This window comes from Pectinophora gossypiella, chromosome 13 (assembly GCF_024362695.1).
Source record: "Pectinophora gossypiella chromosome 13, ilPecGoss1.1, whole genome shotgun sequence".
NCBI lineage: Eukaryota > Metazoa > Arthropoda > Insecta > Lepidoptera > Gelechiidae > Pectinophora > Pectinophora gossypiella.
The window spans coordinates 447249-474024 of record NC_065416.1 but is presented as its reverse complement, the minus strand read 5'-3'; the positions used below and the strand labels follow the sequence as shown (position 1 = coordinate 474024).

At 36.3% G+C, this 26776-nt stretch overlaps 2 protein-coding genes across 2 annotated transcripts; both read left to right on the top strand.

Annotated features, from left to right (window-relative positions):
• The first annotated feature begins 1866 nt into the window (after positions 1-1866).
• LOC126371721 (putative inorganic phosphate cotransporter) lies at positions 1867-12466 on the top strand. The gene is made up of 11 exons (XM_050017054.1): positions 1867-2039; positions 2332-2651; positions 4755-4934; positions 5325-5463; positions 8812-9029; positions 9344-9493; positions 10330-10462; positions 10570-10688; positions 10882-11004; positions 11411-11540; positions 11738-12466. The coding sequence occupies exons 1-11, from the start codon at positions 1985-1987 to the stop codon at positions 11803-11805; spliced, it is 1635 nt and encodes a 544-aa protein (XP_049873011.1). The 5' UTR covers positions 1867-1984; the 3' UTR covers positions 11806-12466.
• Positions 12467-13817: 1351 nt separating this feature from the next.
• Positions 13818-23342, top strand: LOC126371715 (putative inorganic phosphate cotransporter). Its single transcript, XM_050017044.1, has 11 exons — positions 13818-13968; positions 14436-14881; positions 15221-15400; positions 16098-16236; positions 19995-20212; positions 20535-20684; positions 20940-21072; positions 21592-21710; positions 22142-22261; positions 22674-22803; positions 23266-23342. The coding sequence occupies exons 1-11, from the start codon at positions 13896-13898 to the stop codon at positions 23322-23324; spliced, it is 1767 nt and encodes a 588-aa protein (XP_049873001.1). The 5' UTR covers positions 13818-13895; the 3' UTR covers positions 23325-23342.
• Positions 23343-26776: the final 3434 nt, after the last annotated feature.

Genomic DNA, 26776 nt, shown 5'->3' with positions numbered 1-26776 from the left:
GTACGGAAAGTGACACAGGCTCGCAGTTCACGGAAGTAATCTTTGGGGCTGATTCACGTCTTCTGATTCGTGAAGAACTGAACTTATTCTCTAAATCTTTAATTCTTTTTTGGATTTGGTATTGGAGTCATCGACATCTTCGCGTTATCCCGTTTTACGTGGTCTGCCTACCTAATCTGTAAGTTTGACAGGGCCAGTAGGAAGCCTGCCTGCCTGACTTTCACAGAACTTCAAAATGCATTTCTCGGTTATGTGAAACCTCGTGAAATGTCTTTAGTGTGGTGGGTTTTATCACGATGTTTTCCGTCACCGCTGAGCACGTGATAATCAATTATGATTAAGTGAGAGTGAGTGATTTGGTGTTGAACTCCTAAGATGAATATTATGGTTCATAGCAAAAAGTTACTTATCTTGGCGAGAACACAATTCTTTAGTCAAGTTTTACGATATAAGTCGCAGGTCGATCGAAAGATAAACACAGTACTATTCGCCTCACCCTTCAAAATTGTTAGCGGTTCCTTATTCGACTTTGTAACCACAGGATGAGTTTTGTACACTAAATATAACTGTTGGTTAATATATACTTTTAGATAGAACAGAATCGATCGGTCATAACTCGACCGATACATCACTATGCTAATGAACGTCACAACACTACTGCACTTTAACAGATCTAACTCGTACCGCGAATCGAAGTTATTGTAAAATTGTATCTAGAGGTATAATACATATATATTGAATACAATAATAATTAAAAATATATGAAACACTAATTGTACTGAACTAAACGTTATGTTTAGTAGTGCTAAGCATTACATTAACTTCTTTCTAAAAACAACACTTACAAAGCGTCTATAAAGTTAAACCGACAAAGTTTCTAGCCCGCTCTTAGTAAACTGGTATAACCGTTAAGTGGATGTTTCCAACTTCTGAAGAGAGTTCACAATGTTCACGAAATACAAACACTTTCAGTTAGATTGTATAATATCACTAGCCATCCGCTCGCTACGCTCAACGAAAGCTTAGACCAGATTTTACGTTATTGCTCGACATCCGTGCAGACTCATACATTCAACATTTTGTACAGCGACGCGAAAGTTACAGCATTTCAACACCGCTTTTATTTTGTTGCGTCTTAAAATAACATCCGTTTAGAGATTGCTCCAAAACCATCAACGACACTCTTGCTGTAGCCATATATGTGGTGAATCAGCTCGCTACAGCAACGATAGAAGAAGAAGGTTACCAAAGATAAACAATTGATTATATAAAAGAAATCCTATAGTCGACTTAAGTAAGACTGATAGATGGTAAATAGCTGATCGCGTGTATATTCTCCACTTCCAGTACTGTGGGGTCAAAAAGGCCACATTGAAGCAATTTACCTAAAAAAGCAATATTGCTATTTGACATTGCGCATTTAGTTTCTTCTTCTTATCGTGTGGGTTATGAGGTGGATTAACAACAATATTGAGCCGCCAAAGGCTCCTGATATGGCTCTTGTAACGACTACTTACTTGCTTTCTTTTATGTGCGCAATTGTCCAATTGCAATATTGCATTTTTAGATGAAGTTTTTAGTTCGCTTTGATGAGGCGTTTTTACATCCCTGAAGTAAAGAGGATAGGGTAAGTGCCTGCATAAAAGGAAGGAGAAATAATGCTGCAAATGGGGTCATCATACAAAATAACGCAGTAGAAAATCAAAGTCAAAGATTATTCATAATAATTATGACACTACATTTCTTCATTAAATCAGTGCAAAGCAAAAGTAAATAACACTATCATACAAAGCTGACACATACGTACGCAGACTCGCAGTAGCACTTTACTGCGTGGTGATAAAGTTTTATTTAAAATGTAAACTAGTTCTCATTATGATTCTCTGTAATCACCATTGAGTTACTTGATAAATACAACTATTGTATGATTTACAAATGACACGGAAAGTACAATAGAGTAATTTGTTTGTCATTTTCGGTAGTTATGGCAGGTGATGAACTCGGTTATAAAAGTGTTCCTCTCAAAGAGAATAATGAAGGTAGTGTATAGTGTATTATTACTTAGTTATTAGTTAGAATAGAAGCACCTAGCAAATTTTGAGGAGATCTTAACTGAATAATAACTTTCAGAATAATAATTTTCTGATGTCTTTCCGCATTACGCTATATTATACTATCTTTCTGTTCTATTGCCATTGTAATCAAGACATTTTTGGCAACAAATTCAAGACAAAATAGCTACACATTGGGGTTTCGATTTTAATAGAACATTGAACGTATTATCAGAAGATCTACATGGAACTATAACTACTCGTTATCCTTTTCTTTTAGATCAAGCTGAACCCCAACCATCTAAAACACCTCCACAAGGTTTGGGCACGAGACACATCCAGGCACTATTACTCTTCATAAGTCTGGCAACTGGATACTCCATGCGCGCTCAGCTTAGCGTCTCCATGGTGGCAATGACCAGTGACTCCACTCTTCAGATGTGGTATCCAAATGTCTCCAGGGAATGCTTATTCCCTGACACTAACAATAGTGAAATTAATGATGTGAATAATGAAACTGGTATAGTTGCGGAAGACATTGATGGTGGAGAAGAATGCAGAAATGCAAGAGAGAAGTTTCGGGGATGGACTATTTATCGAGTAAGTTTATTTTATAGTGTAATATACTAAGGAACTCAGCTACTTCGGTCTGTATGAAAGTACTAAGACATCTCTCGTATGGGTTGTGGTATCAATGATCGATCTGATCAACCCTGGTGTCAGGGATATTATGATTAGGAACCTGACATGGCTCAAGTTACGACTAAGTACATACTTATTTAGGTAAATAGAAGCCAAAACCGACTGCTCAACGTGCCTTCTGAGTCACGGAATCATCAGGTGATTTCAGCCTTCAATATCCTGACAAACACAAAGACAATCTCACAAAGAGACGTCCTTTTTGTAAGACGTCCAACAGCAATCGATCCTAAAACCACAGTATCGTGAGCTGAATACTCAGTCACTGGACCATGGGGCTCGTACTTCTAGCACACGTCACACTACAACATATTTATACGAAACCGTTATGGTACAGGAAATTCGTGAATTTTTCTTTGTTACAAATGTTTCGTATGTTCAATATTTGACTTCAAAAGACATAACGACGACAATAACGATATCACAATTTCATAAATATCACAACAAAGCTCAATTCAGATAGAGTTCCAGGGAATTCTTGTAATATTCAAGGTCATTATGAACCTGTTTATACAGGGAGTCGCGGCGCACCAAGAATCCATACAAACGCCGGTTTTTTATCCCGGCACTATTTCGGTGCTGCGGCGTCTACCGCAAAATCTTGTTTCTTAATATATTGTACAGGGCTTACGTCATTTGACAAAATAATCCAGCTAGAAACAGGCGGTAGACACAACTTGCTCTAGAACTTTGTGAAATATTTAAAAGTTTGAGAAATAATATGTGTTTTGAATCACAACAAAGTTGCGGTTCCTTAAGGTTTCTTAAAATATATCTAAGCAAAGTTTAATTAAAAATAATTTGTTATAAAAATAATAGGGCAACGTTCCGACGGCGCTGAGGAAAAATATTATTTATTTAAACAATAATTAATTATGAACTTACTTTGGTTGGATATTCTAGAATGATGAGATAAAAAGTTGATTCAGAATGGTTGTTTCTTTGTATAATGTTACGAAAATAAAACCTTGTTCATTGAAATAAATTGTTCTTAAATTCTAAAATTGTTTTTGAAATAACGAAATTTATAATTAATATTTCAAAAAGAGAGTTCTTTACGTGAGTACAAAGCTATAAGGCGCCCTATTATACTTATCATTGCGTAGGTCGATGTTTTAAAATTGAAATATACCAACTAGCATGCTTGTAATTGTCTTTCCTTTTATGACATGGTACCAAATCGCACGACAGTCGATATATTACTGCTGGCATGCTCATAAATCGATCGTCAAAATTGGTTTTCGAAAAGTCTTTATCGATTTCCGATGAGGATATTGTTGAAATAATTGACTGTCTTTTGTTTGGCTAAGACATTGTATTGTCCGGAAAAGTAAGATGATTCTGTGTTTCAGAAGGCATGTTCAGCCGTTAGACCCTGGTTACTAGGCCAAATACCTCCACTAACCCACATTATGTTCCACACTTCCTCCGGTTGATCAACGGAAGCTTGTGCCCAGCAGTCTGACGTATATCGTAAGCTGTTCTGTATAGCAGTTTAGCCGTTTAGGTTAGCCAAAGTAGGAAACACAAACTCATAACCGGGAAATATTTGTGTGATTATAATTTGTGACTAACTTTCAAGAACCAATGTGAGAATGATTAATAATAAATTGCACACATAATCGCCGGTTGGTGTACCAACACCATAAGCTTAAAATGTTTCCGTATTGGGCACCTACGTATTGGCTTCAGCCCCTCCCACTCCTTTCAAAGGTTTGGGACTCATAGTATGTATATACAGAGCAATATTTTTTTTTAATCTGAGAACTACAGTTTCGTTGGTGTAATGACAAGATCGCCTTAGGGTGGTATTAATAAACTAATCTCAGCTGAGACTACCCTCAAGGTCATGCTCAAGTCCCTGTTTTTATATGAGAACTGTCACATTGACATGATCTTGAGTGCAATCTCAAAGCTGAGATCAGTTTATAAATACCACCCTTAGTCATTACCAAATTTCTGAAAGAAGAAGAAGAAAATTAATATATTTTTATATTCTTTTAGATTTACAACTGGAATAAGGCGACTCAGGAGATGATCTTGTTCTCCTTCTTCGTGGGGTACACCGGAATGATGATACCGACAGGCATGCTGGCCCAGAAGTTTGGTGGCAAGATACCAATCATGGTGGCGCTTGGAGCCAATGCTGTATTGTCCATATTGACGCCTTGGGTGCCCATATTTGTAAGTAAAATTATTTTTAGGGTTCCAAAACTGAAAAGAAAAAAGCGGAACACTTAATGGGATCATTTTGTTGTTTGTCCAAAACTCTATATTTCTTGGAAACGCTTAGTTATCGGTCCCTTGCAGCTGTAAAAAAATCAAGCTTCTAGATCAACGCAATCCAAAGATACGGTAAAGGAGTTTGACAGATAGAGACAATTTTATAAGAAGACACTATATTTGCAATCAGACTTATTAGTATTGGAGTCAATTCCATAATTTTTAGGTTTTTACTACATTTAGCCACACCACATCGCACTTTCCAATGCCTTTATCCTTTTCTGACACTCAGAACCGTCATTAACTTACTTAATTCATCTTTCAAAATATTCATTTATTATGACTTTGCAGAGCGGTTGGCTAGGCGTGTGCGTATGTCGTGTGCTGCAGGGCGCGACGCAGGCGGCCTTCTACCCCAGCATCCACAGTATGCTGGCTAAGTGGGCGCCTCTCAGCGAGCGCGGGCGGCTCAGTTCTTACGTTTATACTGGTGAGTTACGCAGAAAATAAGGAATAATACTCCGTTTAACAGCAACTCTCCGCTCCCCACCAGCGGCTGAACAAGGTTTCCCTCCCCCCCTCGGCCATACTTTAGTCTTCAATTGTATAGGCGTCAGTCGTCAAACACACAATCATATGCGCGTCAATGTGTAGTGTCTCTTTGAAACGAGGTGTTTTACATAAAGTGTCCGGGGTGTGTTTTAGCGCCCTAACCGGCTTAAACACGAATGGTGGGCCCACCACAAAATGTAAACGAAGGGAAAACCAGCCCAATACAGGTTAGGTCACATACCTCCGAAAATGCATTTCTCGGGAATGTGGGTTTCCTCACGTTGTTTACGTTCACCGCTGAACACGTGATAATCATTTATGATCCAAACATGAATTCGAAAAGAAATTCGACATACAGTAGTTTAGGCCTATGCTGGCATTTGAACCTGCGAGCTCAAAGTCACAGGCAAGCGTTTCACTAACTTGTGTGTACCAACGAATTTGAATTTGAGTTTTATTTAACTACGTACAGCAAAATAATTATCTTTGAAAGGAAGTACAATATTTGCCAAGAAAACATTATCTTTTGCTATTTGTTCAGTAGCCGGCTGTCATGGAAAATATTTGGAACAAAAGTCTATTTTCTTTACATTTATGTATGAAAACAGATTTTTGAAAAATATTTTCTGGAATATAAGTTTGGCATTAATCAAATATATAGTTTTTTAAGTGTTGCCACTCAAAATCTTTGCCATCATTTTTATCCCCAAGTTGTAAGTTTGGCCTAAGAAACCAGTCTATCCCTTCACTAACCTTTTTTATTTGATTAAATTAATAGTTTTCATTCTCAAATTAGTAAGTTTGACCTAATAAACCAGTCGATCCCTTTACCAACCTTTATTTATCGATCATATTTATAGTTTTCTTAGAGTTGCTTCTCAAAATCAATACATTGGCATCATTTACATTCGGAAGAACTAAGTTTGGCTTAAGAAACCTATCGATTACTTCTACAAACCTTCATACATCGATCAAATATATTATAAAGTTTTCTAAGAATTGCCACTTAAACTTAATACATTTGCATAATTTTTACCCCCAAGTAGTAAGTTTGGCCTCAGAAACCAGTCTATCCCTTCACCAACCTTTATTAATCGATCAAATATTATTTATTTAAGTACGAAAAATAAAATGACGAATATTAACGAATGCCTATATGAAACAATAACTGGACTAGGAAAAAGAACGTGATTGCTTGAAGGTCCGATCATCTTCGCCAATATTACACAGGCAACCTACGTGTTCTAACCTAAGTGTGGGCATTCGTTCTCACTTTTATGTATGTTATACATTTTTTTTTTCTAATTAAGATGAGTTTGCTCTTGACTTATGATCCTTAATGAAGTCTCAATGTAAAGTATCAAATCACTATCTTGATTCAATTTGTCAACATAAACAGCCTTATGCGCCCTCAATCAACCAGAATGTATGATGGATAATATTTTATGGACACGACACGAAACATAAAATAATATCAAGAAATTCTGCCTACTTGGACAGACGATATCTAAAAGCTACAAAGTTTCGTTCATTCCCGAGAAAGTTGTAGCTATGACGTGATAAATTCGGATTGGCTGCCGTGGCCGAACGTTTCACGCCTCATCAGCTAAACTTCTGATAGTTTTCGACCGATCCTGATCTCTGGAAGGCCAACAACTTTTTCTTTTTTTCCAATTTATATTACTATAATGTACTCATATCCTGTTTATATTTGAAAAGTGTATATTATTTAACGGAACAGAGATGGAATATATACCTCTTTATTCTCTTAATCTATATTTACGTCAAGAGTCTGCTAGACAACTTCTTTGGCTACAAATTGTATTCTAACGATTTTGCTTTCAGTAAGAATATTTTCAGGTGGCGCATTTGCAGGCTACTTCTTTCAATACTAGTTATTTGAATCTAGAATTCAGTAAGTCCCCGCAAAGAGTCCGCAAGCGCCTCATTGAGTACAAACTCGCATGTCGTACTTGGCCTTGGTCGCAGGCGACCTCAACTTTAGAAGCACATAGGTGCTGAAGCCACATCTTCAAATCAAATCAAATCAAATCAATTTATTTGCGAGAACACATAGATACAATAAAGGTGGTAAAATAATTTAAATAACAATGTTGTGATGTGTTCGGCCTGCATGCAGGCGTACAAATATACATAAGAAAATAAAAAAAACTTGTTAAGAAGTAGCTATCCACCCGTGACTTTGTTCGCGCTTTCGGTTATCGCGCCAAATAAACTAAGTCCGTCTCTGGTGTGTTATAAATCCCTTTGTGCAAATAATTTCAGTTATGCCCGGGTTTTCATCTATTTGTGTGCCAAATTTGTCCATGTCAACTTACGCGTGAACAGTTAACAGATAGACATGCACAGTCACTTTAACATTTATTATATTAATGTAGATTAAAAATAGGTTTTGGTTATCCCGTTTACAGGCTACGGATTTTATTTTAATTTATAATTAGTTTTCCTGGTGTATTTTTAGCACCACCTTTTTACAAAGCAACAGATTTGTTTTAAAAGTAACTAAAGAAGTCATTTAATACCCCACGTATTTTCTATTTCTATTTAGAAAAAGAAAGTAAATTATCAATTATAATAGAATCGTAACAAAAGGATCAGTAACAAACCGTTTTAATTTCAGTGTGTAATGACATTCACATCCTGTGTAATACAATTTGGGAATGAAAGCTTCGATTGCTGATTCCCTTTCAAAATAATAATAATAGAGATCGAGACGAATGGAATGGAGACGTTTTCAGCTTGACTTGTTTCACTTGGATTTAAATACCCTTCCTCTTAATTTTTTTTTCACTGAAACTTAATTAAATGACGTCGGTTCTGGGAACTGAGGAAATACGCGTAAGTAGAAGATTTAAGTCAAAATCAAGGATATTTTAAATTTCTTAACTTACGATTTGTTTACAATTTTATCTTCAAAGAGTCGTGCTAATGATTTTATTTTAAATACCTTTTACGCATGTAACAAGTGACGGCCTGCTTCTCCTTGGTATTTTTTTACCCAATGGTGAAAATAATATACTAGGATCATGCTGTCGCCTGTATAAGTTGTGGATGAGGACTTAACAATCGTTAGTCGGTTTTAACAACGTATCCTTGACCAAAATCCACTGAACTACTACTATTCTATGTTTTTCATTTTCTCCGAAGAGGTGGGCAGAGGTGTATAGTACATACACTCACTCCATGCCAGCTATGTTTAAGTCCCATGTAATAGGGGAGCAACCAGCTTCCATCAAGAATAATACGCGACTTTTTCTTGTTTCAGGGTCTCCGTTCGGCACAGTGGTAGCGTTCCAGATCTCAGGATTGTTCGCCGGCAGTTCAGGCCTGGGGTGGCCTGCCACATTCTGGTTCTGTGGAGCTGCGAGCCTCACCTGCTTTGTCCTACTCGGCTGGCTAGGAGCAGCCACTCCTCATGAACATCCCTCTATCACCAGCGAAGAGCTCAAGTACATCATGGGTGATGGAAGCTCAGATACCAAGGTAGTAAGATATCTTCAACGATGTGAGGAGTTTATGTTTTTGGAGTTTTCTAGTCTATCTTACAGTCCGATGAAAAAGAAGTAAGTGGAAGTTCGACTCCGGTATTGAACATATACGAGGAAATATTATGTACAACCAATAACGTTTACTTTTAATACGACCACACTAAATAAAACATGTAGTCTAAAATATTTCTAATTGTTATAAAGGTTTCAGTTTTATTTTTGTGGTTATTCAAGAACATATAATTTTATAACTAAAATTAATTCGAAACTTGGATGATCTGTAGTTTGACCATATTTCATCTACTGCAGAAGCGGCACACGCCTTGGAAGCAACTCCTTACGTCACCGCCGGTATGGGGGCTGATCACGAGCCACGTTGGTTCTGCAATGGGCTACTTGTTCGTCCTCACACAGATCCCACTCTATATGAACAAGATTCTTGGCGTTGATATTAAGAAGGTACCTAATATATACAATGACAACATGATTATATCGAATTCAATCAATTTGTCAAAAGTAATTGTATCTTGCTTCCTTCCCATTTATTAATTGTTTCATACACGCGCGTCGGTAACCGGTAACAATAACAGCTATTTCTGGCAATTTCATAACGGGGTGTTCATTACTGTTTTAACAAATATTTTGCTTAGTCGTAGAGATGTGCGCCTATTTGCGGAGTGCACATAGACTGTTCAAATCCATTTTACAAAAAAAATACACTAATATAGGGGACCAAACTGTTAGCACAGTACTTGGAACAGTTTGTACTGCTTCTAAGCATACCTAGTATAAAATATTAGGATGGATAGATATAACACCGACTTTTTCAAAGATGCGGCTGAAATTAACAAAGGCGTCGACGCTAAATGTCATACTCAATTTAGTCAAGCCATCCAAAGACATTTAATTTTACTGAGATGTTAATGACGGTATTCCTAATTGGTTTGATTATTTACTTAACTTTGTTAACCATTTCCAATTACCGGGCAGTTAATCTGTCGGTTATCCCGAGGGCTATCCTAATAAGTTTTCGACAGATTAAAATAATCGTAAATTTGAAGCCGAATAAGTACTTACTTTTTATTTTTTACGTACGGTGACGTATCCGAATTTTGTCCTGAATAAAAAAAGGTAAACAATTTTTTTGCATAAAAGGAAGCGCTGAAGGATGTGTATGTAATTCTACAATTTAATAATTATTTTTTTAATTTCTTATTTCATTCTTTTAAACTGGATTTTGTAATCCAGTAATACGTTCTTTTATAGTCCTTTTCATTTAATCTTTCTTTTTTTAGAACGGTGTATACTCATCTCTTCCGTACATTGCGATGTACATGACCACTATCTTGTTCGGGAACCTCGCCGACTGGGCCGTCAACCGCAAAATTCTCTCTGTTGCCAACATTCGTCGAGTTGGGAATTCCATTGGTAAGTTTTGCAAATTTTATCACCACAATGAATCGCACTGTGAAAAAATAAAATGTATGTATTTGATGTTGTATCGTGCAAAAATATAAAAGTAACACCTTTTACAGGCATGGTGGTATCAAGTATGTTTCTGGTTGGCTTCAGCTTCGTCACCAGTACTCTTATGGGAGTTATACTTTTAGTGATGTGTCTTGCCACACATTCCGGCATTCACATTGGCTTTCACGTAAGTTATATAACTATTCTGTAAGAAACGTAGTCCTTGTGGTAATTCAATCATAATTACCACAAGAACTACGATTGAAATTATTGTTCTCATAATCGCCTTAAGCTACTACAAAATGTCCACAGTTATTCGTAGTTCCAGTCGTCGGAGACCATTATTTTCCACTATTGTCACTATGCTTTGCATCCAACAGATCAACTCCATCGACCTGGCTCCCAACTTCGCCGGCCCCATCATGGCAGTTGGTAACATGCTGGCTAATCTTGCCTGTTTGATCGTCCCAGTTATGGTGTCCAACATTATCGGCGATGATACGGTATGCTGCTTTTTTACATTACATTTCACTTCTGATATTTGTAAGAGTTTAATAAGATATCAGTAAAAATATCCCATGTACACTTAAGAGCCGAGTATTTAAAATCTGTTCTTACTTCTTTCTATAGCTGAATTATAATATCCATTGTAATAGTGATCATAGCCATAAATTTTGCTCACATGTTTATGACATTCAGGAGGTTTTCCTTAATATGCTTGTGTACCTTGAACATTATGATTTTCAACTTGTTCACCGTCAACTATTCCTTATAATTCCCTTTATTCGAATTAAAAACCTAACTTCCAATAAGTTTAAATTAGGTGATTTCGATCTATTTTTTTGTAAACATACCATTCCATCTTTAAGATGTGTTATACCCGTATAATGTTTCCATCATTTCCTCCAGACAAACCAGCACAAGTGGCAGATCATGTTTTTCATTATGGCTGCCATCCAGAGTGCCACCAACATCGTCTTCGTTGTCTTTGTGCGCGGCTCCGTCCAACCCTGGAACTTCCATGATGAACACAGATATGGTATACATTATAACATACATTTTTAATAATCTGCGCGGAGTGGGAGCGAAATACTTTTAATCAAAGAACTCTTACAGCTACAGCACTGTTTGCTATTTAATAGTTATAATTACGTTCAATAAATGATTCTGATTCTGAATTGTTATTATTTATGTACTACAATATATAATATTATTTAAATGCTTTTTCTGTTACAGAACAAAGAAAAGATAATAAACTGATGTTGAAACAAGGCAATTCACAAGACTACATAGCCAAGAAATAAATACCAAATATTAATAGTATTAATGATGAAAATATAGCTGTAATTGAAAGTCCATTATAGTGCTGTGCAAAATAAAAGCTAAGAATTTTATATGCTACTGACAATCCCGGATACATTGTAGAAGGCGACAACTGAGTGGTTCCAGTCGTGGTCGAGGTTATTAAAAATATTTCCATATATTTAGAGGTTAATATTATGAGATACATTATTTTAGTATCTTTTTCTATCTGTCGTGTGGGCTGTGAGGTGGAGTACCAACCTCATCAACCCTGGTTTCAGGGTTATTATTGAGCCGCCAAAGGCCCCTGACATGGCTCATGTAACGATTACTTACATACATCAGTATGTAGTAACCGGGACCAACGGCTTAACATGCCTTCCGGCTTAAAGGGCTGATATGACGATGTTCTAATATCATGTATTTAGTAGCAAGTGTATTTTACTGTGAGACTAGAGTGATAGCTATTCAAATGATGAATGTTATAAAATTAATAAGTAGCTCAACAAGCGGGACGTTAGCGTTCCATTGTCAATACCTAATTCAGATAGCATAGTTTGTTTTAGATAAAAGCTGCCATAGAATAGCTAAAGATACGAGTTTTAATATATTTGAGATAAATAATGTGAATGCTAATACTACTGTTAATAAAGATTCTACTGGGATGATTTTTGTGTCTATTATTACGACTTTCCTGTACCCAAAGGTTGCCTGTAAGAAATGTCTGCATGAGCAATAAGGCCGCCTGTTGTGCTTTTCTGTATATGTTGTCCTTGCCTCTGTATTTTGTGTCCATCGTGCTCAATAAAGTATTTTATCTATCTAACTATCTTTATCCTCTAGTTTTCTCCATACTATTCTTCTTCTATCGTGTGGGTTGTGAGGTGAATTACCAACCTCATCAACCCTGGTGTTAGGATTACTATTGTGCCGCCGAAGGCCCCTGACATGACTCATGTAACGACTACGTACTTACATCAGTAAGTAGTAACCGGGACCAACGGCTTAACGTGCCTTCCGAAGCACGGATCATCTTACTTTCGGACAATCTGGTGATCAGCCAGTAATGTCCTACCCAAACTAGGGACCACAAAGTAATTTTTGTGATATGTCCCCACCAGGAATCGAACCCGGGACCCTCCATACTATAGAAAATAATAAACGGTATATCACAACGTACTGGCAATATTCATGTGAATTATGATGGAAAGATAGACAAAGTCACACGACTTCAGAATACAAATGTCACACTTTGTGACATGTGATTGACATGGTTTGTCATTGTTAGGTTTTCAAGCAGCTCAAACCATGTAAAGTAGGTAGTTTAGAATAAGGAAGAAAAGTAGAATGTCACCGATCAACGACCAAAATAATAAACGATTTAAATTAATGGATACTTTTGATCTTATATTAGATCAAGGAGAACCTTGAAATAGAAGAAATAAACAAATATTTAATTTATATAACACGGAAATTTCAACTTTTCAAAAACTGTCACCTTTTGTGTTCAAATAAAAATCTTCATGACAGTCATCTTACACTGCAATCTTATCTATTAGATAAAAAGACTACCAATTTATTTTTTAATTTAATAAACTAGAGCCACAAAACCATAGTCAAACATTTGGAGAAAGTATATTTAGTAAGTGAGATCAATGTTCAACCTTACCAACCCTGGTTTCAGGGTTACTATTGAGACTCCGAAGGACATTGACATTGTATGTAACCACTACATTATTTAGGTACGAGTAAAAACTAAATAGCTGACTGACGTATCAATGCATACTTCATTCAAATAAGAAAGTTTTGTGCATAACGAAGTCTAAAAGATTCTAAAAATTGAAACCTTGTAGAGGACAATCATACTACCAGATTCTTCTGAACAAAGTCGTGAGCAAAAGCTAAATGTAAAATTAATATTAACAAAACTGCGAGTCTAGTAACGTTAACAGATAAGTGTCATTGAGTAAACAATAATAAACTCTTTCGAGCCACAATTAATCTTTGTACCAATGTTCGTTGATATAATGTAATAACACACTACTAGTGTTAATAGAGCAATGTAACAGTGACAACACGATATTAAGATATTATGGCTAAATTAGATCAAAATACTGAACGGCAATATGAAAAAGTTGCGAGTGAGGAAAGCCAAAACGACAATGGTGAGTAGATACAAGCTAAGTATTGTAGTCTCAGAATTTCAAGAACCTTAATTTCTTTACGATTTTTGCGTATCTACAATAGCTACAGATTTGTTTCAATTTTCACTTTTCTAAAATCCAATTTATGACAATTAGTAAAACCTTACCTTACCTTAAGTACCTTTAGTGCATTTTTCGGAACGATGGGACTCTCCACTTCTACGGTGTTGGATGTAGCTTCACAACGTGTAGAATTAATTTAATTTTATTGTACTTATTATAATAATAAGTACTTAACACTAGCATGTAAGTAATTTTGTTTTAACACACTGGATATTTAGATCCGAAATAAATGATTTTTGATTTTGAATAAATAAATTTTGCTCAGTAAAATTAAATAAAAAATTGTTCGTTCAGGGACGCTTAAAACTGCATATCTAATCAATTATTACATTACGTTATATTTATAAATATATATTGTTTTTCAGAGAAGGATGAATCTCCAGAACCATATGGTTTAGGAGTGCGGCATGTACAATCTGCAATAATTTTCGTAAGCCTGTGTGTTACATTCATAGCTCGAGCACATCTCAGTGTAACAATAGTAGCTATGACTGATAATCTTAGCACCAAAACTACCATAGTCAATGTCACTGAAGGGAATACAAATGCTACCTCTAATATTACTGAAATTGAACTTCCAGACGATATGCTAGATCTACAAAATGTTACATTAGACTATGAAAATAGAACGAATACGAATGTAATATGTTTAAATAGAACTATTGGAATGAATTACGAACATAATGAAAATGAAACAGACGTCGATTGTGTTGATGATGATGTATTCAATAACAGTATTATAAATAGTGACAGTTTAAATGACACTGATGAAATTCAAGAAGCTAAAGATAGTATCTGGAACGTGTATAGGGTAAGTGATAATAAAATTTTGTATGTTTTTGAGCCATTTAATATTTCGTAAAAGGCACGGAATTTTCATGATAATATGGTACAACAAGTGTGTGACTTTTAAACAATTTTTACCCAACCAACTTATTTTTCTTGTTTGGATGTATTGGAATCTCACATCCTTGGAACTTGCCATCGTCGTGATTTTTTTTCCAGTTTGAGTGGAATTATTTCACGACGAAGAAAGTCTTTGCCTTGCTAAATCTTCTGATTCATTGCTGAAGGGGAGCGTCCGAAATAATGTAAACTGATCACTATACTAACACAATCTAAGTAACAATGATAGTCTTAAATCTTACAGACCTACGCCTGGCCGAAGTCAACACAGGAGATGGTGTTGGGCGCATTTTTCCTGGGGTACATGATAATGATGTTTCCGATGGGGGTGGTCAGCCAGCGGTGGGGAGGGAAACTGCCGTTGCAGATCAGTCTCTTCTCCAGTGGATTCATCTGTTTCTTCACGCCTTGGCTTGCTGTGTGGGTAAGGATTTTCAGTAGTGTTTTTATTATGAATTAAAATAACTAAAAAGTTCATGCCTGTCTTGATAATGTTTATGTGTAGTAATACATTACCTAACAAAATTAATAAAAAGTAAAAGCTTTCACCTTGTAATGAATATATGGCGTGATAACTGTATCCTCAAAGGGGTAGACAGAAGTACATCATACTCCACTGCTCGCCAGAATTTACTGAATATTCAATTCGAATTCAAAAATATCTTTATTGAGTAGGTAACATAGTTACACTTTGAATGATATTTTTACATAAGGAACGTCTCATTCGCTTAAAACTACCCAGCTTCTCACATATGGCCTGCAAAAGAAGCTGCAAAAAAAACCTCAGCACAGGGTCCTAGACGTCCTTTTTTTTTAAAAAAATAACAATTTAGTAATTCGGCTGCCTAATATTAGCTCCCAGATTTAATTCCATTCATTCATATTTACTAAATAATCACTAACATTATAATAAAAGGTTATATTATAAAGGAAATCTCTATTTAAGAAAAAGACTGAAGCAAAAATATGTCGAGGACCTAAATACCTAATAACTCTTCTAACCTTGAGCCTCGTTTTAATAAGACATTTAAGTACACTTAAACCTACCTCTAACCTCTGACACCTTTTAAGTAAGGGATATTAGAAGAAAAATAACTTACACGATATATTTATGTATCCAGGGAGGTTACAGAGCGGTGAGTTTGACCCGAGTTGCTACTGGATTGACACAGGCCGGAACCTACCCTGCTATCCACACACTCATTGCCAAATGGGTGCCTCTCAGCGAAAGGGGACGACTGGGCACCTACGTCTATACAGGTATGTTGTTTAACACGTTCTGAGATACAGCTTCAAGAGAGTAGACGCTAAAATCACTTTAAATTGACATATATGATTTTCCCATCCCCTAAATCTTAAAGACTAGAGCGTGTGAGTACAATATTTCACAATCTTTTGAATGAGTACTATTTTTTTAGTTTAGGTACCAAATAGTACTAATTGAGTACTAATTTGACAGCCTCCGTGGTCTAGTGGTTAGAGCGTTAGGCTCACGATCTGGAGGTCCGGGTTCGATTTCCGATGGGCACATTGTCGAAATCACTTTGTGAGACTGTCCTTTGTTTGGTAAGGACTTTTCAGGCTTGAATCACCTGATTGTCCGAAAAAGTAAGATGATTCCGTGCTTCGGAGGGCACGTTAAGCCGTTGGTCCCGGCTATTAGCCGTAAAAACACCTCCACCAACCCGCAGTGGAGCAGCGTGGTGGAGTATGCTCCATACCCCCTCCGGTTGATTGAGGGGAGGCCTGTGCCCAGCAGTGGGACGTATATAGGCAGTTTATGAGTACTAATTTATATCTAACAATATGGAATTTTAACAGTGATGCTATTTTTTTAATAATTAATGCTATCTGAGACAAACCTAATAAGTATAAAAAAATTAGAACATAAAATAATAATCTCCTTTTTCAGAAAAAAAACCATTATCCTTTTCTTCTAAAGCAAAATATTAAACTTCTCATTTCATGAATTTCTTGATAATAGGTACTAAAATATAGTCAGTTATGAAAAGCAACCTGGACCTGTGATATTGCGGCTGCGCCATACCTCGCCGCGATAAAATATCGTTTAGATAGAGACTGAGATAGCAAAATTGAAAAATCTAATTTTAGATAGCGTACGCCGCGACTTCCATCGCGAGGAACTCAATTTATCACCCAGTATTTATTTATTTAAACTTTAAACATGCACTTTGCGCTTGTGATGGAGTGGAAGCGTATAACCTATGTATCTCTCAAGTTACTAAGTAATAACGGCCTCTGTGGTCCAGTGGTTGAGCGTTGGACTCACGATGTGGGGACATATCACAATAAAAATTTTGCGTACCCTAGTTTGGTTAGGACATTACAATCACTTGTCCGAAAGTAAGATGATTCGGAAGGCACGGTAAGCCGTTGGTCGTGGTAAATACTCATTACATGAGCCATGTCAGGGATATTTGCCCAATAAGTAATAACCCTGACACCAAGTGTCGCGGACCAGACATAATCATGTAAGCTCACGAATTATCTGAATTCTGTATCACATTCCAAAACTGAAATGTGTCATAGTTATATGAATACCTATGGGGTAAAATACCCACAAATGGGCAACGTGCCCAAAGCTGTCTGAATATAGGGTAAAAAAACCCACGGTGTTAGAATACGGGGTGAAATCTCGCGAATGGCCTCCAACCGCCCCTCACAGCCATCCTTGTCCACCTGAATGAATTGATAAATTCGTGACCTTACATGTTTATGTATGGTCCGCGTCACCAAGGCTGATGAGGTTGGTAATCCACCTCACAACTGACACGATAGAAGAAGAAGTAACAAATACCTAATACCTTTGTTTATTATAGGTGCTTTCTACATAATTGCAGATGAAACTTTATGGTTGTTCTTGTATCATTACTTCACATAAAATGTAGAAACAGCTGACTATGCCGGCATAAACGAAAATGATACAATATAGACGTTATGCACTGTTATCTGATTTTATAAGACAATAATACTAATACAATTCATACATTACTAACACAAGTATAACAAAAGTTATTTCAACTTGAAATGGAAATTTACAGTGATTTAAAATTGATTTCTATATTGACTCACCCATGTTATAACATAGGGGTTCTAGTTTGGTGACGCTAGCTATTACACCATAGAGGTTAATTATCCTATAAAAACAACGAATATCCGCTTCATATTCAATATTGTATACATATAAAATTTACTTAACATTAACTTAGAAAACGATGACTATAAAATGTGGGCTTTAAAGAAAGCTAGCGAGGAGTGGGTGTCATACCTCTCATCATCATCAGCCCATTAACGTCCCCACTGCTAGGGCACGGGCCTTCCCTATGGATAGATAGGGAGATCGGGCCTTAAGCCACCACGCGGGCCCAGTGCGGATTGATGGTTATTGACGACTGCTAATGCAGCCGGGACCAACGGCTTGACGTGCCTTCCGAAGCACGGAGGAGCTCGAAATGAAAACTTTTTTTTTTGGGGTCACCCATCCTGGCCTTTGCGAAAGTTGCTTATCTTCAACAATCGCAGACCGAGCGTGTTAACCGCTGCGCCACCGAGCTCCTCATACCTCTATTATACACATATTCCTACCCCTTCGGGGACACAAGCGTGATGCTAATGGTTTCTTCAGTAATGTATTTTATGTATGTATTTATGTAGTTAATACATTACTGAAGAAACCAATACATTACACTGTGGTGCATAAACTATTCACCTCTGGTGGTTCTTTTAAACTCAACGGTTCCCAATCTGTATTTCGCGGACCACCGGGGATTTATGTCAACGAAATCTTTAGTCTTTAGTAAGGTTTATCATATCCAGCTTACGACATCGTATCAACAGTGGCTGCAAGTTGTCTTTGATTTCTTGTGGCTCTGCCCACCCCATTAGGGATTACGGGCGTGAGTTTATGTATGTATGTATGTAAATCTTTAGTCCTGTTAATTCTTTATTCGTTTCCTCAAAAAAAAAATGTAGTTGCCGCTGTACAGTTTAGTTTTCGTTTAACCTTATAATTTCATGGATAACAGACATGAATCTTTTATCTTTATTTTTGGTTATAAATGATGAGCCTTGTTATTACACCCAGGCACAATCACGTATTCCACCCATTATTATTTTGATATAAAAGAGAAAACTCGCTAAAAGGTTGAGAACCATTGTTTTTTATCGAGGTCGGTTATCTGCCAGACCGTCTTTAAGTAATTGTTGGGTAAATGTATTGTGCTTTAGACCTTTCTTGTAAAGTTGGAGAGCCATTTAGCGGAATACCACTTTGTGAATAGTCATTTTGTTATCTGTTCTCGATTGTCATGCTACAGAAAGGTCGTTTGAATTCAATTCAAATGAAAGTTAAATTATTTACTTTTCGGAAAACCAACAGCAAGAAATGAAAGAGCCAATTACAGGTTTCTAGAAACAAAATAGACTTTAATCGCAGACAGAGATTAGTGGAACATCTTTTCATTATGAAAGTATTTTAGTCTTTTGGCTCACGAATATGTTAGTTACAAAAAGAAACAGTATAGAAATTTTGCGTTGTAAAATATAAATAATACTGAGAGGAATGACGCAGAACATGATTCTGAGCTAGTATCAAATGGAATTTTTCGTCGCCTACTCGTTGCTAGTACATGCAAGTAGATAGGGTGTTAGTGACATCGTAACAAATACTGAGGGAGGTGATTGAGACCATGATTCTGAGCTGATATCAAGTGGATTTTTCTGTCGGAAAATTCATGAAGATTTTAGTGTTTTTTTTTTATTATTTTCCGTTTCATATTTTTACGACGGAAAATTCCATTTGATATCAACTCAGAATCATTGTCTTAATCATCTCTCAAAGTTTTCGTGCCGATGTCACTAACACCCTGCATATTGCAGACCATAGTCCATAATTTGTTGCGAAATGTTACGTGCTTGATAAACGATTTCCGATTTCAGTGTTTTGTTTATTTTTCTGATTACATAAACTAAAATAATATTATATATATGTTTCCCAGGAGCGATGGTGGGATCGGTGATGGCATTCCACGTGAGTGGTTTCCTGGTTGCCAGCAGCTTCGGTTGGCCGTCGGTCTTCTGGGTGACTGGAGTGCTGTGCATCCTCTGCGCGACCCTGGTCACTCTGTTTGTGGCTCCTACTCCTCAACAGCACCGGTTCATCACGGAAGACGAAAGGAAATTCATTCTTGGGAGTGTCAAGGAGCATGTTGAAAGAGTAAGTCTTTGGAAATTCAGACGCTGGTAAATAATGATGATTTCTACGCGAAAACCTGTACCGTTTTATAACTGTATTGTCAATAGCGACGTCTATCCATGAAGCCAGTATGTCATCTAAAACAAAATGAAAGAACAGCGAAATTAAAATGATATTTAAAAATATAGATTAAAATCTTGCTAAACTTTCACATAAAGCATAAACCTACTTAAACAAATTTTAAAGTATCAAATAGGTATATTAAATCAATGTATTAAAAATTAAAAATACCGCTATAAGATGGAACCCTTAAAATAAATTTTCTTCTACTTCTTTATTCTAGAAGCGTGCAGTGCCCTGGAAGGCTATCTTCACTTCAGTTCCTGTCTGGGCCGCGTTTGCTGCCCACATTGGGACTTCAATCACCTTCCTGTTCTTTTTCACTCAAATCCCGACCTACCTGCACTACGTTGTTGGACTTAATATTAAAAATGTAAGTTATAGTAAAAATATAATGCAGAGTCTTAGGGTCAAGCTTGCACCGTGGTAAAAAAGGCTCTTAATTAACAATAAAACAATAATGAAGGAAATAATACTCTGACAAGTTTATTTTTTCTTGGATAATTTTAAAAACATTGATCCTTGAAAATCACTTTTTACGACTTTACATCTGAAAATTTTAATTCCATTTAACAACAAGTTCTTTACCATTTATTTCGTTACTCAATTGGTGTTCTTTTATTTTCAGAGTGGTCTTCTCTCATCGTTACCATACTTAGCCAACTTCTTAGTATCCGTTGGTATGGGCATACTCTCCGACTACTGGGTCAACAGGAAGATCGTCAGCCTTAAAAATGTTAGGATTATTTCTAACACTATAGGTAAGGTATATTACAGTTGCATTACTATGCACATTATTTTGTTTCAACAGTCACTTATTTTTATACTTACTTCTTTAATAGTATTAAAAAAAGAAATACCTTAAAAAACTCTTTCTCTCTCTAGCATTAGTCCTACAAGACGGTAGGGTCTCTCCTTGTATGGCCTTTTCCACCAAGTATGTTTTTAATGACGTCTGCCTAACTTATTTTCACAATTACAATTTGATTAAATCAGAAACAATTACTCTATTTCCAATTAGGGACGCCAACGGTATATAGTCGTAATCTTATCTATACAATGTAAAGATCTCAGGTGCAATTTCATTCTTTATATTAATTGTGATGATATTATTGATTTTAATATTATTATTTGTATGTCATTTCCATAATCTCGGGCATATAGAGTCCCGGATATGAGTGCGTGGACCTGAAGCCAACACGTAGAGGCCACTTAAGACAATTTAATCTAAATGTTATTATCTACTATAAAGGTTATTACTATTTTTATTGATTTCACAGCAAACATCGGTCCAGCATTATGTCTGTTCGGCGTTTCGTTCACCAGCGACCCGGTGTTGGCAGTCGCTCTACTCATCATCTGTATGGGCACCCACGCCGGTACGCATACTGGATGGATGGTATGCTTTAGTTGATTTACAACTTTTATTAGCTTTTTCTTTTGAGTTTCCTTCATCATCTTTACGTCTCTTCTGGAATGTAAGTAAAACAATACTTAATATTTATTTCACAGTCACTTTTGTTAGACTCGGATCTATCAAACCTTCAGATTAGGTCGGCGAATCCTGTAAAACACAGCAAAAGCTAGATAGTTGATGACGATAGTAATATCTTCTCCTTACATCACGCAGGTCACTAAGAGGAAAACTCTTGTTAGAGAAAAGTGTGATTCTCTAAGTTTCTTTTGTTTTTTGCTTCATTTTCATTACCACCCCTAGCATCTTAGCCCTCTCCATATAAGGCGATTCAAATGGTGTTTTGTCAGGAGCAAAAAATATTAATTCTGAAATAGACTGAATAAATGATGATGATGATGTTAATGATGTTACAGGTGAACTACATCGACTTGGCTCCAAACTTCAGTGGCACACTGATGGCAACTGGCAACACCCTGATGAACTTCAATGCTGTCGGGATGCCTGTACTTGTCTCCTACATTGTCACTGATGTGGTATGTACATCGTCCTTTAAGGGTCAAGAGATCGTAATCGTCCTTTTTACATTTGTTGTCTTAGTGGATGGAGCATTCGTCTTGTGAACCGGAGGTCCTGACGTAGATTAAAAAAGAGATTGGGAAATGTCAAAAACCATTTTAAGAAGGCTAACCCTAACTTAAGACACTGCTAACTGAATCATTTCATTACCTGAAAGTAAGATAATTTCAGGCTTAAGAAAGCATGTTCATTCTAATTCTTGTTACTATATTTATATCGTTGTCTTTCATGAGCCATGTCTTTAGCTTCTGGCAGATCAACAATAAGGCCTTACTTAATAATCCTGATGATGATCAATGATGGCGACTTCACCAAATCTAATGAAAACGATATTTATTTTTACAACGTATTTAAAATTCCGTTCACCAGACCGATGTCCATCAATGGCGGATCATCCAGTTTGTTGTCGGTACCATCGCCCTGGTCTGCAACACCATCTTCGTCGTCTTCATGTCGGCTGATGTTCAACCCTGGAATGATATCCCGTACGAACCTGCTGGTAATTATTTTAATGATATAATAATATATATTCATTTCTTAAAAAATAATACTCAATAGTTTATTTGTCTGTATAAATCACTTAACATAGGTTAATACATGTTATTGAACTGGTGTGAAATTTTGTGATAGTTTTAAAAGTAGTTTGAGAGTAAAAGTGATAACATTAGTTGAGAACTGTCAAACTAAACCAATAACTGGAGATTGGATGCGTTTTCGTTCGAATTTTGCTTCGTACACAAAATTACGAGAATAAATTACATTTTATCCATTTACTAAATATGTATAACAGCATACTTGCCCATATTTTTTTGTCCATTTCACTAAAACCCGTGTGATTGATTGATTTGATTGTATACAAAGTAGGGACAAAACCAAACATATTTTTCGTTAAATCTACATACAAAAGCAAAATTCTTGGCTTCACAGCATTAATTATTCTGATAGTGATATTTTTTAACAGGACAAGATGACCCTGAAGCTGAAAAGGACGTAAAAGACGAAAAAGAAACACAAAGTTAAATAAAATGTTTAAAAACATTTTTGCTTTTTTCATTTACTAATTTATTAACTTATTTATTGCTCTGCTTTTCGGTATATTATAGTATTATTGCACACACATTTAACCATATTTTTTTTAAGTGAAGAATCTATAGAGTACCAAAAATCTTCTGGTAATCTTCTTCAAGAAAGGAAGTGTGCTTTTATTTGTACGTAGTGGTAATTTATCACCCATTATCCCGTTTTTCACAGGGTCCCCATATCTAACCTGAAGATTTGACAGGTATGTTTTTTTACAGGAGCGATTGCCTGTCTAACATTCCACCCCGCAAAGGGAAAACCAGCCCAATACAGGTTAGGTCACATACCTAAGAAATGTATTTCTCGGGAATGTGGGTTACCTCGCGATGTTTTCCTTCACCGCTGAGCACGTGATAATCATTTATGATCAAAGCATGAATTCAACAATCATTGGTTTAGGCCCGTGCTGGATTCGAACCTGTGACCTCAAAGTGAGTGACAAGCGTTCTACCAACTGGGCTACCACGGCTCCCTTGTTCGTAGTGGTAATAATTGTTTTAAATTTACTACTGTACAACAAACATCGGTTCTGTTCAAAGGAGTAAAACCGAGGAAATGGTTACATTACAAGACAAAATTCCGGGTAGTTTAGCTTCAAAGTGTGAATAAATGCAGAGGTCCTTAGACATACTATACTACACTTTTGTATATCGCTTTTAAAAGATAAAAATAAAATTTTTAACAAAAAAAAACCGACTTCAAACGCAAAACTAAAAAGCAATAAATAAATTTACTTCGCACAAAGTAATTAGTACGTATTTTCAATTAGTTAATTATTTTATAAATCTGAAGCCGGTGCCAAGGAAATGCTACAACGAAGTACCGATTCATATATTTTTCAATACTGATTGTTTTGTAATTTTTTGTTTGACATTGTTTTGTAATTGCTTTGATATAGGTATTAAACAATATTGTGTGTACATAGTAATTTGATATTGTAGTAGGGTTGTTGTAGCATTTACTTGGCACCGACTTCAGAATTATAAAATAATTAACTAATTGAAAATACGTACTAATTACTTTGTGCGAAGTAAATTTATTTATTGCTTCTTAGTTTTGCGTTTGAAGTCGGTTTTTTTTTGTTAAAAATTTTATTTTATTTTACGATTTTAAGTGATGGTTAGACCGAGCAAGGATGCAGACAGACAGATTTTCTGATTTATATTCATATATAATAATATAATATATTATTAGTAGTGATCACAATTATTATTGATGAACATGTTTACACACACACACTCACACACGCGCTAACGCACACGAGCACACGCGCACGTACACACGCACACACACAGACACACGCACACACACACACACACACACACACACATGTGTATGTGTACATACACACATGTGGTTGTCAGTGGAAGCTGCTATCATACATACTCACGCATACATATAGATACAGTAGATTTCGCGTGGTTCGCTCGCTGCTAAAGCAGCTCGCGTGTCCTGTTTATTCGAAACTGTCCCTCTTCGTATGGCGGCCATTTTGTTTTTCCGCCATTTTGTTTTATTTCACCGGCGACAGAATTTGACCAAGATTTAAATGGGTGTCGTGGAAACAAACAAAATCCAGGTGCAATAGGTTTGCCAGACCGTAGGATGTCTCCCTGATTGGGAGCAGTTTTCAAAGATGACGTTCCGATCACACCCCTATACATCATTTTTACCCCCAAGACATTTTCTGGAAAAACAAAATTTTGTATGGCGGCCATCTTGTTTTTTCGCCATTTTGTATTTTTTTCACCGGCCATTAAATTCGACCAAGATTTAAATAGGTTTCGTGAAAGAAAAATTGGTTCAGGTGTGATAGTTTCGCCAGGTCGTAGGGTGTCACCCTGATGCGGAGCAGTTTTCGAAAATCGGGAAGTATTTCCATACTTAACATGACGATCCGATCACAACCCCGATATATATTTTATATCCCGAGACATTTTCTGAAAAAACAAAATTGTGTATGGCGGCCATCTTGTTTTTCCGCCATTTTGTTTTTTTTTTTACGCGCTATGGAATTTGACCAAGATTTAAATAAGTGCTCTGAAAGAAATATTGGTTCACGTGCGATAGTTTTGCCAGGCCGTAGAGTATCTCTCTGATGCGGAGCAGTTTTTGGTGACCAGAAAGTATTTCCGTACTCTACATGACGTTTTGAGTAAGCGCCCCATACATTATTTTTACCCAAACGGGCTTCTTCCAAAATCGACAAAATTTTGTATGGCGGCCATCTTTTTTTTCCGCCATTTTGTTTTTTTGCACCGGCGATTGAATTTGATCAAGATTTAAATACGTTTCGTGAAAGAAAAATTGCTCCAGGTTGTATAGTTTTGCCAGACCATAGGGTATCTCCCTGATGCTGACCAGTTTTCGAAGGTCGGGAAGTTTTCCCGAAGCCTAAAGATCGATCCGATCAATATGACTTTACAAACGCACTAGTCGCTCCTACGATTTTTGAAAATTCCCCTCGATTTCTCTGGTCTTCCATCATCAGATCCTGACTTCCTTGACATGGGACCCCCTTGGGTATATCTCCTTTCAAACAAAAAAAGAATTATCAAAATCGGTTCATATACGACGAAGATATGCCCGAACAGACATAAATAAAAAAATAAAAAAAAAAATAAGTGATGTTATTGTCTTGTCTTTGTGTGTGGCGTCCTTTTATAATAAACAATTTCTATTCTTTATTCTCTATTCTATTCTATTCTATTCTATTCTATTCTATTCTATTCTTAATATACGGTCGAATTGAGAACCTCCTCCTTTTTTGAAGTCGGTAAAAAGAGTTATTCACCCACAAAACTTTTCCTCTAACCTTCAATGTTTTATCACCTATAAATTTAAAAAGATATAAGATTCAATAAATTAGAATTATCACAACAGAACTGTATCCAATATTCTGGACTGGGCAAATTAAAATTTAGCATACTTATTTAAAACAGTAATAAAAAAGCTATCAAAAATTCTTCGCAACTTACGAGGGGAGGTCAAAAAGTTCGCGGAATGAGGGGGAAGGGGGTCGAAATTAAACACGAAACTATTTTTCCTTTTCAATATATTCTCCCTTAACCTTAACACATTTTCCGGATCTATCAAATAATTTGTTTATTCCATCATAAAAAAAAGATTTCTCTTTGCTTGACAGCAAAAATAGGCCGAAATTGCAGACTTGACTTCTTCATCATCGCCAAATTTTCGTCCACGCAGTTCCTTTTTCATTTTTGGAAACAAATAATAATCGCTGGGGGCCAAGTCTGGACTGTAAGGCGGGTGGTTTAATTTTTCGAACCCGCATCGGTGAATGGCAGCCGTCGCAACATGGCACGTGTGGACGGGTGCGTTGTCGTGCAAAAGGAGCACACCTCTTGACAGCTTTCCTCTTCTTTTTTCCT

Coding starts and splice junctions, on each gene's coding strand:
- LOC126371721 (XM_050017054.1), top strand. CDS start 1,985: ATGGCAGGTGATGAACTCGGTTATAAAAGTGTTCCTCTCAAAGAGAAT. Junction 9,030..9,343: donor ATGGAAGCTCAGATACCAAG/GTAGTAAGATAT, acceptor CATCTACTGCAG/AAGCGGCACACGCCTTGGAA. Junction 10,463..10,569: donor TCGAGTTGGGAATTCCATTG/GTAAGTTTTGCA, acceptor CACCTTTTACAG/GCATGGTGGTATCAAGTATG.
- LOC126371715 (XM_050017044.1), top strand. CDS start 13,896: ATGGCTAAATTAGATCAAAATACTGAACGGCAATATGAAAAAGTTGCG. Junction 16,237..19,994: donor GGGCACCTACGTCTATACAG/GTATGTTGTTTA, acceptor TATGTTTCCCAG/GAGCGATGGTGGGATCGGTG. Junction 20,685..20,939: donor TTGGACTTAATATTAAAAAT/GTAAGTTATAGT, acceptor TTTTATTTTCAG/AGTGGTCTTCTCTCATCGTT.